At 39.9% G+C, this 17,257-nt stretch overlaps 1 protein-coding gene across 1 annotated transcript in view; it reads right to left on the bottom strand.

Annotated features, from left to right (window-relative positions):
• The window catches only part of zdhhc13 (zinc finger DHHC-type palmitoyltransferase 13), a 63,285-nt gene that overhangs the window by 29,499 nt on the left and 16,529 nt on the right, over positions 1-17,257 (bottom strand). The window contains exons 2-7 of the mRNA XM_063061709.1: positions 14,958-15,109; positions 12,871-12,993; positions 12,677-12,754; positions 5,232-5,376; positions 4,033-4,097; positions 3,773-3,935 (exon numbers count right to left, since the gene is read on the bottom strand). Of these exons, the coding sequence (XP_062917779.1) occupies positions 3,773-3,935; positions 4,033-4,097; positions 5,232-5,376; positions 12,677-12,754; positions 12,871-12,993; positions 14,958-15,109 (726 nt within the window). The remainder of the gene's footprint in view (positions 1-3,772; positions 3,936-4,032; positions 4,098-5,231; positions 5,377-12,676; positions 12,755-12,870; positions 12,994-14,957; positions 15,110-17,257) is intronic.

Genomic DNA, 17,257 nt, shown 5'->3' with positions numbered 1-17,257 from the left:
TACATTGATTGGCCTTATCTCAAACAATAATGAGGTGGCCTACAAGGAAGAAGACATCTCTCTGACACAGTGGTGTCAAGAAAACAACCTTTCCCTCAATGTCGCAAAAACAAAGGAGCTGGTTGTGGATTACAGGAGGAATGGAGACGGCCTAACCCCTATTGACATCAATGGATCTGGGGTTGAGAGGGTAAACAGCTTCAAGATCCTCAGCATCCACATCACTGAGGACCTCATGTGGTCTGTACACAACAGCGCCTTTTTCACCTCAGACGGTTGAGGAAGTTTGGTATGGGTCTCCAAATCCTAAGAACTTTCGACAGGGGCACAATTGGGAGCATCTTGACTGGCTGCATCACTGCCTGGTATGGAACTTCCCATGATTCAGGGCATTTCAAGGACAGGTGTGTAAAAAGGGTCTGTAGGATCATTGGGGACCCAAACCATCCCAACCACGATCTATTCCAGCTGCTACCATCCGGGAAACGGTACCACAGCATAAAAGCCAAGACCAACAGACTCCGGGCCAGCTTCTTACACCAGGCTGTCAGACTGACGAACTCACGCTGATTTGAGTGTACTCTATATTACATTGACTGTTCTATTTATTATAAATTACTATGATTGTATATTGCACATTTAGATAGAGACATAACGTAAAGATTTTTACTCCTCATGTATGTGAAGGATGTAAGAAATAAAGTCAATTCAATTTAATTCATTCAAATGCTTACTGAAATAATGCTGAAGGTAAAGAAAAGCAATGGCTGTGATTGGAACACAGCCCTGGACTGGGCACCTAAGGTGAAGAATACCATGCACAATGTACATGGCTATAGCCTGTATCTATTGGTGTTCGGCCAGAATCCAAACCTTCCCTGTCACCTGTTCTAGAGGGCACTACGAGGAGTGAGTGGGTTGGGAAACATATTTCAACACTGCATGCATCAAGGAAGGCGTTCACTGAAGCAGAGCGTACAGAGAGAATTTGAAGAGCACTGAGGGCACACGTCTGTCCTGCAAATGACAAATACGACACAGGGGACAAAGTGTATTTCAAAAGAGCGGACTGCACAGAATGGAGGAGTCCAGGAGTTGTCATTGTTCAGGATAGAGTTGTGGTATTCGTGAGACATGGAGGAATGTATGTGAGAGCACATCATTTCAGACTATGTGAAGCACAAACTGAAAACCACCAGAACTCCATAGAGAATGACACAAAAAATGAAAAGCACCTACCTGGCACACGGCCACATCACACAGAAAGGCATGAGGAGAGTGCAGCTAAAGCCCCAACGAAGTTGCTCAACAGTGGCATAGATAGGGTAACAGAGAGTGCAGTTGGGAACTTTTTTGCTGCGGGGGGGGGGTGTCATCGCTTTACTGCTGCTTATGTGTAGGACGGGGGAGCTGGTGGGGGCTTCAGGGTTCTAACATTTAACTGTCATTCATTCTTTGGGGCACTCCTCTGTTTTCGTGGATGTTTGCGAAGAAAAAGAATTTTAGGATTTGTATTGTATACATTTCTCTTAAATTAAATGCACCTATTGATCTATTGCACAGTCTACAAATAACTTGTATCACAGACAACCACTATTTGGTTGATGCCATCAAATCACCAAGTCAGAGAAGAGGCTTCATCTAGAGATAAGCAGCATTAAAGAACTTGTCCAAGCACAGAAAGATCATCACGTGCTATGGTCAACTACAAAGGGACAACTAGCAGACTGGCTCACCAAGAAGGGAGCTCCAGCTCTTATGCTCTTAAAGGCACTTAGTGCAGGCATTTGGTACTTTAAGAATTGTATTAACTTCAAGGGTTAGAACTAATTCTCATATCTAATGGACATGTGAATTGTTAGGACATTTGAATTGTCTTTAAATTTTTTCAAATTTCATTTTTAATATACATAAAAAGAATGAGAGATTGTTGCGTTCTGTTAATTTAGACTATGTAAGTATTTAATATGCATACACACTCTCCATGTTATGCACGTACACACAGGAGAAGAAGGGGGGAATTGTGGGGGGAAATGTAAAGGTGGTGGCCCTCAGGTATTGAATGGAAACATTGAAAGTAAAGTCGTTTGAACAAAACAAAAACATGTCCTTTTTTTAGCACAAGGGAGAACAATCAGACAAGCATGTTTAGATTTTCAGAAGACATAAAAGCACATGGAACTAAGGGAACACACATGGACTGGAAAGTGGCTAATTAAAAAAAAAATTAGAATTAAAGAGTCATTTTTGGATTGTCAAGTTTCTTCCCCTGCAACATCAAATTTCTGAATGGTCCATGAACACCATCTGGTTATTTGTCTTTTACACTACTTATCTTGGTAATTTATAATGCAGGTGGAGGGATGGAGATGCATCTCCCCCAAAAGAGGTCCAAGTCGCTCCTTCTCTCTACTCCCCTGCAGGTCACCCCTCGGAAAGATGTAGCACCTACTTAGCCCCCCACCTCCTGATCAGGGTTACGTGAAGCCATGGGAGCAGGTGGTGGATTGTCATATGTGCAGCTGGTACATATCACAAAAGTCCTGATTATGTGACCACTGACGCTGGCTGACAATCTCTGAAGAGTATTGATAATGGGTGGAGTCACCCTTCTTGCAAAGACACTGCCCAGAAGGCAGCATTGGCAAATCACTTCTGCAGAAAATTTGCCAAGAATATCATGGTCACCAACGTCATACGACATGGCACATGATAAGGATGATGAATAGTAATTATTCTTGTCTTCCACTGTACTGCTACTGCAAAATAACACATCTCATGATATATGTAAGTGATGATAAACCTCACTCTCATCAGTGCTGGGGCCAGAACAATTTATAATTCATATTAATCACCTAGATGAATGGACTAACTGTAGCATTGCCAAATTTGCAAATAATGGAAAATTAACAAGTTGGAAGAATACAAAAGAGCACAAAAAGGGATTTGGGTGAAGCAACTGGGCGTGAAGTTAGTACATGGAATGGAGTGCGGGAAAATTATTCATAAAAAGCCTGACTTGCTAATTGCCTCCATTATTTTGTTTTTATTTCAGATTCAGAGACGAATTGATGAAGTGGAGGTGGTAAGGATGTTTCTCCAGAGTAGGCGGATCTAGAACTAGGAGCAACAGTTTCAGAATAAAATCCATCCAACTAAGGAAGAAATTAGGAAGAATTTCACGTCTCAAAGATTAGTGAATCTTCACAAATCTCTACTTCAGAGGCAAAATCATTGAATATATTCAAGGGAAAGACTGCAAGACATTTAAACTACAAAAAAGACAACCGGTAGTGGGAAGAGAGTGGTCAAATTGTGTTGAATACCAGATTTGATCAGCTATGATCTTACTGAATGGCAGAGCGATGTTTATTTACATACCTTTGATTCTACTTCTTAAGTTCTAATATGAAAACATTTTTACCTGGCACTGATGCACTGAAACTGCTTTCTGAACTATCTTAATACTGTTCCAAGGATAGTCCTGATTACTTATTTTTGAAGGGTCTTCAAAGCACACTATTACATCACAGAATTGTTCAGGTAGATATCAGCTAATTCAGCCAAATCTGCTACACACAGCTGAATGTACTTGATAAAATTGATTGCGGATTCACATTCCGTACATTGCCCAATTTCATCCGTACTGATACTACGATCACCATAACTATATAGCCAATTGTGGACACTTCATCAAAACAGAACTCAACTGAATCTGAAACCAACTTAAGTCTCCTGACAAAAATTATACAGAACAGAGATATGCACTTACCATTGCATTTTTAACTTCAACATTTGCACCAGCAGCAAGCAGTACATTCAGTGCTGCCACATTTCCTGATAGTACTGCCCAGTGCAGAGGTGTGTTCTTGTGCAATTTATCAACAGCATTTATTGAAGCATTTAATTTTATGAGGAATCTGGTAGGCTCAGGCCTAAATGAGTGAGAAGGAAGCAAAAGGAAACTGTAATGCTGGTTAACTATGTACCATCGCATTTATATAAAGCCTTGCATAAATATTCTACACTTACCCTATTATTCGGGAAGCTGCAAGCATTAATGGCGTTTGTCCATTCATATCAGCAGCATCTACATTCTTAAACAATGGAAAACATCATGTTTAATTAAAACATGAAATATTTTAAAAAAAGAAATGGTCCATCTGTTTATGACAGAGATGCAAGAAGAGGACGGCTGGCACGGATTTGAGGAAGGCCATCACCTTCATCAAAGAGGGAGCGAGGCCTTTCGTAACCAAACAACCAAAGCCCAATCTGCTGCTAATGGCCAGGTCCTGGGAGTTGAGGGTCGATGTGGGAAGGAGGCTGCAGTTCCCAGATGTGGTGCACACAACCCTATGCCCGGACATTGTACTGTGGTCAACTGAAGACAGGAAAATAATTCTGGTTCAGCTGACTGTGCTGTGGAAGGAGGGATGGGAAGAGGCCCACGAGAGAAAGGCCTTGAAGTACTAGCCCTTAGTACAGGAATGCAAAGACAAGGGATGGCAGGCATGGTTGTTCCCTGTGGAGGCTGGCTGCAGAGGTTTCCCAGCCAAGTCAGCGTGGGATTTATTGTCAGCTCTGGGCCTGGACGAAAGGAGCAAAAAACAAGCAGCTCATAGGATGGAGGAAGAGGCAGAACGAGCCTCTTGTTGGATTTGGAGTAGGTGAGAAGAGGGAAGATGGAAGCCAGGAGCAGATGGGCAGTGATTTGGCCACAACTGCCGGCCCACCAACTGGAGAGTGTCGTGGTTAAGGGTCGAAACACTCTGTGAAGGTTGGGAACCACCTGATGACATCTGCTCCTGGCTGAAGGCTATGGTTACCTTATAAGGTATCTGGAGAATACACCCTAACAGGTGTATGTAACAAGTAAGATTGAGCCCTGCCCTAGCCTATATAAGTTAAAAATGAGTCATTTTACAGAAAAGTAGAGGAAGACTATGCTGTCCACAAAGAAATAAAGTTTCGCTTGGAAATTCTGAACCTCTTTACCAATTCACTAAGAAGTAATGAATGGATGGTAACCTAGCAGGAAAAAAATATTCAGAGAAACACCATCTCATAATAGTACTTTCAGTTTTCATGTCTTATATCTTCATATCTCAGAATAGATGCCTAAGTTGACAGTGGGTGGGGACAGTCCATATTCTGCAATTGCATTATAGGGAACCTATTAACTTGAAGTAGGGCCTAATCAAGACAAAGAAAGAAAAAACTGAACATACCTGACCTTTTGCTACAAGGTAAGCAATGATTGGCATTTGCTGGAATTGAATTGCAAGATGAAGACAAGTGAATCCTTCCCTATCGACTAAGGAGGGATCTGCTCCATACTTAACCAGCAGCACCACCATAGACAAATGGCCTTGTCTGAAATTAAAAAAAGGCTTTTATATTGTTTATAAAATTCCATTAGATTATCTTACCTACCACATCAGCTTTGGAATTTCTACCTATAACTTGCAGAGCTAGCAAACAGATCAGTTCTTTGTCAAATAGAGATTAAATTTCACCCCATTATTACATACCCTCTGACACAATTCATAATTTTGTCATTTTAAATGGAATATGAATGTAGCTTCTAGCTTCAATTCAAGCTGCAGCAGAAACAATAGCTCCTTGGTTTTTCATCCACAACTTCCTGCCTAAACTTTTACTTCACTCTCACCACCTTAAACTGAATCATGAATTGAATCAGAATCAGGTTTATTATCACTGCTTTATATGACATGAAATTTATTGTTTTGTAGCATTGTAGTGCAAATATGTAAAAGCAGACTTAGTACATGTGTAAGATATAGGCATAGAATTGGGCCATTTGGCCCATCGAGTCTACTCAGCTATCTCATCATGGCTGATCCAATTTTCCTCTCAGCGCAATCTCCTGCCATCATCCCATATCCCTTCATGCCCTGACCAATCAAGAAATCTATAAAACTCTGCCTTAAATATATATAGAGGCTTGGTCTCCACAGCTGCCTGTGGCAAAGAATTCCACAGATTTACCTTTCTGGCTAAAGAAATCCTTCATCTCCATTCTAAATGAATGCCCTTCTATTCTGAGGCTGCGTCCTCTAGTCTTCGACTCTCCTACCATAGGAAACATCCTCTCCATATCCACCCTATCAAGGCCTTTCACCATTCAATAGGTTTCAATGAAGTCACCCCTCATTTTTCTGAATTCTAGCGAATACAGGCCCAGACCTATCAGATGCTCTTCATATGACAAGCTATTCAATCTGGGAATCATTTTCGTAAAACTCCTTTGAACTCTCTGAAGCTTCAGCATATCCTTTCTAAGATAAGGAGCCCAAAACTGCTCACAATACTTCAAGTGAGGACACACCAGTGCTTTATAAAGTCTCAACATTACACTCTTGCTTTTATATTCTAGTAGTCTTGAAATGAATGCTAACATCTCATTCACCTTCCTCACCAGATTCAACCTGCAAATTAACCTTTAGGGAATCCTGCACAAGGACTCCCAAGTTCCTTTTTGTACTTTCTCTCCATTTAGAAAACAGTCAACCCTTTCATTTCTTCTACCAAAGTGCACGACCGTACACTTCCCAACACGGTATTCCATCGGTCACTTCTTTGCTCGTTCTTCTAATCTGTCTTAAGTCCTTCTCTAACCTAGGTCCTCTAAACTACCTGTCCCTCCACCCATCTTTATATCATCTGAAAACTTTGCAACAAAGCCATCAATTCCATCATCCAAATCATTGACATATAACATTGAAAGTATCAGCCCCAACACAGAACCCTGTGGAACACCAGTAATTACCAGCAGTCAACCAGAAAAGGTTCCCTTTATTCCCATTCTTTGCTGCCTGCCAACCAGCCACTGCTTTATCCATGCTAGAATCTTTCCTGTAATACCATGGACTCATAGCTTGTTAAGCAGCCTCATGTGTGGCACCTTGTCAAAGACCTTCTGAAAATCCAAGTACACAAGATCAACCAATTCTCCTTTGTCTATCCTGCTCGTGATTAAGATCATAAGACACAGGAGCAGAATTTGGTCATTCAGCCCATCGAGACTGCTCCGTCATTTCATCATGGCTGATCCTGGATCCCATTCAACCCCATACACCTGCCTTCTCACCATATGCCTTGATGCCCCAACCAATCAAGAATCTATCAACTTCAGCTTCAAATATACCCACAGACTTGGCCTCCACCGCAGTATGTGGCAGAGCATTCCAGAGATTCATTATTCTTTGGCTAAAAAAATCCTCCTTCCTTCTGTTCAAAAAGGTCAACACTCAATTTTGAGGTTGTGCCCTCTAGTTCTGTATACCCCACCAGAGGGAACATCCTCTCCATACCCATTTCTTCAAAGAATTCCAACAGATTTGTGAGACAGGATTTTCCCTTGAGGGAACCATGCTGACTAAGGCCTATTTTATTATGTGCCTTCAAGTCCTCCAAGACCTCATTCTTAATAATTGACTCCAACATTTTCCAAACCACTAAGGTCAGACTAACTGGCCTATAGTTTCCTTTCTTCTGCCTCTCCCCTTTCTTGAAGAGTGGAGTGACACTGCAATTTGAAAGATCATTACCTCGTTCAGAACACTTAGGTGTACATCATCTGGTCCAGGTGACTTATCTACAGTACCTTCAAACCTTGCAGTTTCTCAAGACCATTCTCTCTAGAAATGGTAACTTTACACACTACATGACTTCTGACGCCTGGAACTTCCACCATACTGCTAGTGTCTTCCAGAGTGCAGAATGATGCAAACTACATACTAAATGTGTCTGCCATTTCTTCGTCCCGCCCCTCCCCATTACTACCTCTCCAGCATTATTTTCCAGTAGTCTGATATCCACTCTCACCTCTCTTTTACACTTTATGTATCTGAAGAAACTTTTGGTATCCTCTTTAAAATTACCAGCGAGCCTTCTTTCACATTCCATCTTTACCTTGCTAATTACTTTTTTAGTTGCCAGTAAAAACTTTTTTGGATTTTAAAAAGCTTCCCAATCCTCTCACATCCCACTAATTTTTGCTCTATTATATACCCACTCTTTGGCTATTATGCTGTTTTTTCACTTCTCTTGTTCGCCACAGTTGTGTTATATTGCCTTTAGAATACTTCTTCCTCTTTGGAATGTATGTATCCTGTGTCTTCCAAATTGCTTGAAATTCTAGCCATCACTGCTCTGCCATCATCCCTGCCAGTGTTCTTTTCCAATCAATTCCGGCCTAATCCTCTCTCATGCCTCTGTAATTCCCTTTACTCCACTGTTATACTGATATATCTGACTTCAGCTTCGCTTTCTCAAATTTCAGGGTGAATTCAATCATATTATGATCACTTGCCCCCAAGGGTTCTTTTACCTTAAACTCGCTAATCAATTCTGGTTCATTGCACAACATCCAACCCAGAATAGCTGATCCCCTAGTGCGCTCAACCCGAGCTGCTCTAAAAAGCCATCTCGTACTCACTCTAGAAACTCCTCCTCTTGAAATCCAGCACCAAGCTGACTTTCTCAATCTACCTGCATATTGAAATCCCCCATGGCTATTGTAACATTGCCCATTTGGCATGCATTTTCTATCTCCTGATGTAATTTGTAGATCACATCCTTACTACTGTTTGGGTATCTGTGTACAACTTTCATCAGAGAGCTTTTACCCTTCCAGTTCCTTAGCTCTATCCACAACGATTCACCACTTTCCGACCCTATGTGACTTATTTCTAATGATTTAATTTCTTTTTTTTTTACCAGCAGAGCAACTCTGTCCCCTCTGCCTTCCTGCCTGTCCTTTTGATACAATATGTATCCTTGGACATTAAGCTCTCAGCTATAACCTTCTTTCAGACATGATTCAATGATGCCTAAATCGTACATGCCAATCTGTAACTGTGCCACATGTCCATCTACCTTATTGTGTTCTGTGCGCATTCAAATATAACACCTTCAGTCCTGCATTCACCCTTTTCAATTGTCCTCCTTTTACATTGCAACTGTAAAGGTTGACTGCAATTTTGCCTTATCTACAGCCTCTCCTCACTATACAATATGTCACCATATACAGTCCTGAGATTCATTTTCTTGCAGACTTACTCAATAAGCCCATAGAATAATAATTATAACAGAATCAATGAAAGACCGCAAAGATTCAACCAGTGTGCAAAAGACAACAAACTGTGCAAATATAAAAAGAAAATAATAATAATAATAATAATAAATAAGCAATAAATATCAAGAACATGAGACGAAGAGTCTTTGAAAGTGAACCCTTAGGTTGTGGGAACATTCCAGTGACTGGGCAAGTGAAGTTGAGCGAAGCTATCTCCTTTGGTTTAAGAACCTGATGGTTGAGGGGTAATATATGTTTCTGAACCTGGTGGTGTGAGTCATGAGGCTCCTGAACTTTCTTCCTGATGGCAGCATTGAGAAGAGGGCACATCCTGGGTGGTGAGCATCCCTGATTGATGGATGCTGCTTTCCTGCGACAGCATTTGGTATAGATATGCTCAACAGAGGGGAGGGCTTTACTGGTGATGCGTTGTTCCATATGTACTACTTTTTGTAGGATTTTCCATTCAAGGGCATTGGTGTTTCCATACCAGGCTGTAATGCAATATCAACTGAGTCTGCATCCCTTATGACTTTCAGTATTTAGTTCCAGTTTTGAAGCATTGTTCAAAAGTTGTTTCTGAATCATATACTCACTTTTAATTCAGTTTTTTTTTAAAATCGAAGCTTGGTTTGCTTATTTATCTCATGGGTTAGTGATGCCAAAAGTGATTCTGGTTTATAACATTCATTTGTTGGAGTACTGCACACAAAAGGGATAGGCAAATCCTTCCATCATTGATGAAGCGGACAAAGATAAAGCTCGAAATTACATTAAAACACTACTAGGGGATTCCAAAATCAATTCTGCAAAGCTTGCTAAGTAGTGAATACTACAAACTTACAGCAGTATGATTTACAACCAAATATAATTTTCTATTTAAATTATTTAATAAAATTAAACTTAATTGGTAATAACCATTTTGAAAAGAAAAAGAAATGCAATCCAGTCATTTATTATTTGTAACTCAGTGGAGATATGTAAACAAACCATACTTAATTAACAAAATGAATCACCTCTCTGGTTCTGACATAACTACCATGAGAGTGGAAATATGATATTTAATGCACATAATTAATTTCGACAACCCATTTAATCAAAGTACTGTTGATTAGGCTGAGACATTATTTTGAATATAAACTGTTCAAATTTAAGAGATTTTCAGCAAGAGTTTACTAACGAAAGATTGGTATTTGTATCAACAAATAGTTACGGCAGAGGAAGAGGCCAGTTGCCTCACCATGTCCACAGTGGCTCTATACCAAAGCAACTCACTCAATCCACCCCATTTTTTTTTCTTCACCACATATTTATCCAATTCCGATTTGAAAACTTAAACAGAACCTGTCTCCACTATGTGTTAAATGATTATTTGAATTTGCAATTCAAATCATACAATGGTTGCAGAGCAAAAGGCAACATACAGCCTTTCAGGAATCTGTCAGTTTGCTACCCGAGCAGCTTACCAGCAACTGCCCACCCCCATGCACAGCACATACTCATTCGAAATTTGAATATATTTTGTTATGCAAGGACCTGGGCCCACTGCATTTTGCCTATCGCCACAATTAGTCAACAGGAGATGCAATCTCAATAGGTCTTCACACGGCCTTAGACCACCTGGACAATACAAACATCTGTGTCAGGATGCTGTTCATCGACTATAGCCCAGCATTTAACACCAGCATTCCTACAATCCTGATTAATAAGTTACAGAACCTGGGGCTCTGTACCTCCCTCTGCAATTGGATCCTTGACTTCCTAATCAGAAGACTACAACTGTGCAGATTGGTGACAATATCTCCTCCTTGCTGACGATCAACACTGGTGCACCTTAGAGGTGTGTGCTTAGCCCACCTCTCTACTCTCTCCATATCCATGACTGTGTGGCTAGGCATATTCAAATACCATCTAGAAATGTTGGTATAAATTTGTTGATGATACAACCGTTATCGGTAGAATCTCAGATGGAGATGAGAGGGCGTACAGGAGCGAGATATACCAACTAGTGGAGTGGTGTGGCAGCAACAACCTTGCACTCACAAGACGAAAGAGCTGATTGCAGACTTCAGGAAGGGGAAGACAAAGGAACACATACCAATCCTCAAAGAGGGATCAGAAGTGGAGTGAGTGAGCAGTTTCAAGTTCCTGGGTGTCAAGATCTCTGAGGACTTAACTTGGTCCCAACATATTGATGCAGCTATAAAGAAGGCAAGACAGCAACTGTACTTCATTAGTTTAAAGAGATTTGGTATGCCAACAAAAACACTCAAAAACTTCTATAGATGTATCATGGAGAGCATTCTGACTAGTTGCATCACTATCTGGTATGTGGGGGCTACTGCATAGGGCCAAAAGAAGCTGCAGAGGTTGTAAATTTAGTCAGCTCCATCTTAGGTACTAGCCTTCAAAATACCCAGGACATCTTCAAGGAGTGGTGTCTCAGAAAGGCAGCATCCATTATTAAGGACCCCCAGCAGCCAGGGCATGCCCTTTTCTCATTGTTACCATCAGGTAGGAGGTACAGAAGCCTGAAGGCACACACTCAGCGATTCAGGAACAGCTTCAGTCATCCAATTCCTAAACATGAACACTACCTCACTTTTTAAAATTCTGAGCGAGAATGGGCAAACTTTACACAGACTGAACTGGAGGTCAGGATTACAACTTGTTTAGCTGTAACTACACTCAGTAGCCACTTTATTAGGTACACCTGCTCATTAATGCAAATATCGAATCAGCCAATCATGTGGCAGCAACTCAATCCATAAAAGCATGCAGACATGGTTGAGAGGCCAAGTTGTTGTTCATTAGAATAGGGTAGAAATGTTATCGCAGTGAGCACGACCGTGGAATGATTGTTGGTGCCAGACGGAGTGGTTTAAGCATCTCAGAAACTGCCGATCTCCTAGGATTTTCACACACAACAGTCTCTAGAGCAGGGGTTTCCAGCTTTATTATGCCATAGACCAATACCATTAAGCAAGGGATATGTGGACCCCGTATTGGGAACCCCTGCCCTAGAGTTTACAGAGTATAGTGCAAAAAACAAAAAATATACAATGAGCAGCAGCTCTGTAGGCAAAAATGCCTTGTTAATGAGAGAGGTCAGAAGAGAATGGCCAGACTGGTTCAAACTGACAGAAAACTCAAATAACCACACGTTACCACAGTGGTGTGCTGAAAAGCATCTCTGAATGCACAACACCGAACTTTGAAATGGATGGGCTACAGCAGAAGACCACACCTGGTTCCACTCTTTTGCCTAATAAATGGCCACTGAGTTTATGTTTCTATTAGCAAAAGCCAAAACTGCGTATGCTCGTACATTTGGAAGATTCCTTAGTTTTACAATGGTTTTCACTCAAAATGGTGAGGTGAGAGATCAAAAGGTTACAGGAAATAATGCATGCAATTGTCCATTCTAAGTACTTGGAACAATCTTAACAATATACGCTTTTGAAAGTGACATTAAGGTAGAACATAGAACAGCACAGCAGAGGAACGGGCTCTTTCACCCACAAAGTTGTGCCAAACTAATAACACAGATATTGAATATTTCGGGAATGGTACCTGGTTGCCCAATGAAGAGCTGTTGAATTTAAATCTCCACCCAGCTGATCCACAATCGCACCTTTTGAAATGTAATATCTGTAGAGGGAATTTGTTGAATTTAATACGGTATGAAAAGTATAAATTTTATTAGTATATTATACAATTTAAATAGAATGCAAGGAGGATAATACCATCCCCAGAACAGATCTTACTTCACAAGCTCTGTTCGGTTATTGATGGCTGCCCAGTGAAGTAAGGTCACATTTTCTTTGTCAGGCTGTCGGACATCATAACCAGCTTCAATCAGCTCTTTACATCGGTCGATTATTCCATATCTGTAAGTGTAAAATGCACTTAAACAATAGAGATAAACATGAACCTCATCCAAAGTGATGAAAAAAATGTTTTGTAGTTTTTTTTCCAGTGTGGTCTCTGCTGCAAGGTTAGAATACAGGTAACTCTGCTATAACATGTTTCTATTAAGTGAATTGCATATGACACATTTGATGAATTAGGGAACACTATATTACATGGACCGCAACACATACAAAAAATGCTGGTGAACGCAGCAGGCCAGGCAGCATCTATAGGAAGAGGTACAGTCGATGTTTCAGGCCGGGACCCTTCGTCAGGACTAACTGAAAGAAGAGATAGTAAGAGATTTGAGAGGGGGAGGGGGAGACCTGAAATGATAGGAGAAGAATTGTCGACAGTTTGGGTTGAAACTCTGCCTCAGCTCTGATTCAACAATTCCTTCCCTGCCACAGATGCTGCTTGACTTGCTAGAGTTCTTCGAGCAGATTGTTTGTTGCTCAGGATTCCAGCATCTGCAATCACTTGTGTGTCCTTCTTCCTGTTTGTACAATTACATTTTCCATAAACCAAGGTTTCTTTGGAACTCAACTTCCACATTATAGCAGAACTGCCTGTACACGACTGCTGGTTTGGACAGACAAGGTCCCAAGCCAACTATATACAAAAGCAGAAAAACATAGTCACAAAAAAATAATATAGCCCAAGTCCCTGAGCGTCATGGCCTGTAGATTGATGGTGCATGGGATGTTGTCCTGTAGCCATGTTTCTGCTGGTGAAGACTTCGGTGATAATGAATAGAAAATGCCAGGAATGTTAATTTAATCGATATTTATGCAATACTATATTAAGCAAACAATAACTATATTATGCAAAAAATTCCATATTATATTCAAAAAGTAAAATGAATAATAAATAAAAGGAAATACAGTGGATTTCAGTGAATTGGGCCATTGGTCAATTGGGACAATTCTTAAGGAACAGAAACTAATCGAGAAAATAGAGAGGAGTCCCTTCATTTATTTTGGACACTGCTGCTTAATTGGGACAGGAGACTGCTGCTGAACAGTTTCTAACTAGCATCAGTTGCGTGTACTTGTGTGGCTGTTAGACACTATACCGTGTTTAGAGCAAACAATTTTTAAATAATGTTAGTTGCACCTGCTGATATTGTTATCCATTTCCATCACCGGATACCAATTCAAAAAGCAGTCGTGCTTGATCATCTTGTTTTTTTTTATTTTAACTTTAAAGATTTCAGACCTTTGCTAAGATATCTTCAAAAGATTGGACACCTGTCGAAAAATTAGTGACTACACAGGATGCCAGAAAATTTATTGTTGGATTATGATACTATTTTATACTATGTTCATTTACAGTCAATCAAAAGAACATGGCAGAGTACACCGAATGAATTCCTCCACTGATAACTATTAGGAACTAATCCACAGTTTTATAGTACTGTAGTAGTGTTCCAATTTGTAAAGTATCTCATTTAAATACATAATTTGTTACTCAGTTAAACAGCAGTTTATCTTTTTTATAACTTTTCAGCTAGTTCCATGAAATATGGATAAAGGGGCAGCTGCTTAATTGGGCCGAAATGTACTGGTCCTGATGTGTCCAATTAACTGGAACCCACTGTATTTAAAAAGAATACAAAAGCAAAATACTTCGGATGCTGGAAATATCCAGCTGATCATGTAGTGTCATAAATTACATAAAATAACTTTCTGCTACTTCACATTTCATTCATATCCTCACCTTAATCACCCCTCTCTACAATAGCATATTATCCAGTTTCAACCTTGATTCAACAAAGATGGAACATTCAAAGAACCTCTTTATTTGATTTTTAAGACATGCAAAATCATTTGAAGCTTCTGTTTTTGTTTTGCTGAAAAGGGCAAAAAAATTTCAGCACCATTGCAGCCCAGACAACTCAAATTGATACATAACAGGCAAAAGCAATTCCCGCTAAACTTACTGTGTGGCTCTTACAATATCCCAGTTACTATAGTCATCCATGAAGGTAAGATCACCGTGATGTTTATCAGGGCTCTTGCTTTGACTTGAATTGTTATACTCCTCCTGGTGTTTTTGAGTTCCATGATATCCATGAGGACAACTGACTTGACACTGCAAAAAAACGTTAACAGTTTAATTATGCAAAATTAGGTCATTCAACCCATTGAGTTTGCTTTGCCATTCCATCATGGCTGATTTCTTATCCCTCTCTACACCATTCTCCTGCCTTCTTCCCATAATGTTTGGTGCCTTTACTAATCAAGAACCTATCAACCTCCATTTTAAATATACCCAATGACTTAGCCTCCACAGCCATCTATGGCGATGAATACCAGGATTCACCAGCTTCTGGTTAAAGAAATTCCAGCTTACTTCTGCTCTAAAGGGACGTCCTTCTATTCTGCTGATGTATACTCTGTTCCTAGACTTTTGTACTATTAGAAACATCCTCTCCACATTCACTCTACCTTGACCTTTCAATAATCAATAGGTTTCAATTGGATTCCCCCTCATTCTTCAAAAATGCAGTGAGTACAGACCCAGAGCAATTAAACACTCCTCATACTTTAATCCATTCATTCCCGGGATCATTCCTGTGAACCTCCTCTGGACCCTCTCCAATGTCAGTATATGCCTTTATTCCTTTGACCAAAGTGCATGACAACACACTTCATTGCATGATATTCCATCTACCGCTTGGCCCATTCTATGAATCTAAGTTCTTCTGCAGATTCCCTGCTTCCTCAATGCTACTCCAAACTTGTGTCAAGATAAGACAAACATTTTAACACAGCAGTGTAATAACCTGGTACTGTTGGGTGCAATATTGCATTTGTAGGGAGCCAAAATATTATTTGCCTCTGCCAGGCTATTATTTGTTGAAAAAAAAAGAAAGAAACTCTTTCTATGCCAAGTAAATTACACCTCCTAAAAACTACAAAAAATTGTCAAATTGACCTATTCCATCTTCCAGGAATATTCATGTAATTTTCTTCCAAAACCAAAAACTGAAAAACTCTAGAAATACCTGCAGGTTTAAGAAACAGCTGTGGAGAGAGAGTGTGAACACTTCGGGTCAGTGATATTTCATCAGACCTCCATTATATCTGTTCTGAGACTCTCAGCACAGATGCACATCTAAATTCAGGAAATAACAAAAATGCACAAGCATATAAATGCGTATTTTTGTGAAAGTATTAATGAATACTGAATAAGGAGCCCACCTTTGCTAGCCCCGTTTGTCCTAATTTGACCCATATTCCTATCCAATCCCTGTAGTTATCCAAATGTCATAAATTTTATCATTGTACCTGCCTAAACAACTGTCTTTGGTAGCTCATTCCATATATACATCTCTCCCTTGTGTGAAAATTTTCCCCTCAGATCTCCCCTGAACCTTACCCTCTCACCTTAAACATATACCATCCAATTTTTGGTTCTCTTTCCAAAGTCAATGTTAAGTTTATTGTCATGTGCACAAGAGCATGTATGTACAGCTGCAATGGAAAACATACTTACAACATCATCAAGGCACATAACATAACTGGCACAATATTCACAAGAAAAATATGAATTATTCAAAATATAACATATAATCCTTTCATTGGGGTTGTATGCAAACTTGGCTCGAGAGCTAACTCCGCTAACAGCCACGGTACCAAGTGATGAGAAGGCCACCTTTATAAACAATATGCATCTAGGGTTGGTGTGATTTGGGGTTTAACCAAACAGAAAAGTTGAGATGTTCCAATTAATGGAACTTCGATTTGAGCGAATGCTGTGTAAAGTTTCTCCATACACAATTATACGTCGGCAAGAAATAACAGGTTGTAGGAGTATCGACTAAAATTGACAGAAGTTGAAATACTTATTACTTTATTGAAACCGCCAACAAATGGTGATGTCGGGTGTGTGTGTGTGTGTGTGTGTGTGTATACACACACACACATATATACATATATACACACACATATACATACATATGTATACACACACACATATACATACATATGTATACACACACACATATACATACATATGTATACACACACACATATACATACATATGTATACACACACACATACATACATATGTATACACACACACACATACATATGTATACACACACACACATATATATACACACACACACATATATACACACACACACACACACATATATACACACACACACACACACACACATATATACATACACACACACACACACACACATATACATACACACACACACATAT

The sequence above is a fragment of the Mobula hypostoma genome, chromosome 11 (genome assembly GCF_963921235.1).
Source record: "Mobula hypostoma chromosome 11, sMobHyp1.1, whole genome shotgun sequence".
Taxonomy (NCBI): domain Eukaryota; kingdom Metazoa; phylum Chordata; class Chondrichthyes; order Myliobatiformes; family Myliobatidae; genus Mobula; species Mobula hypostoma.
This window is presented reverse-complemented; position numbering and strand designations above follow the sequence as displayed.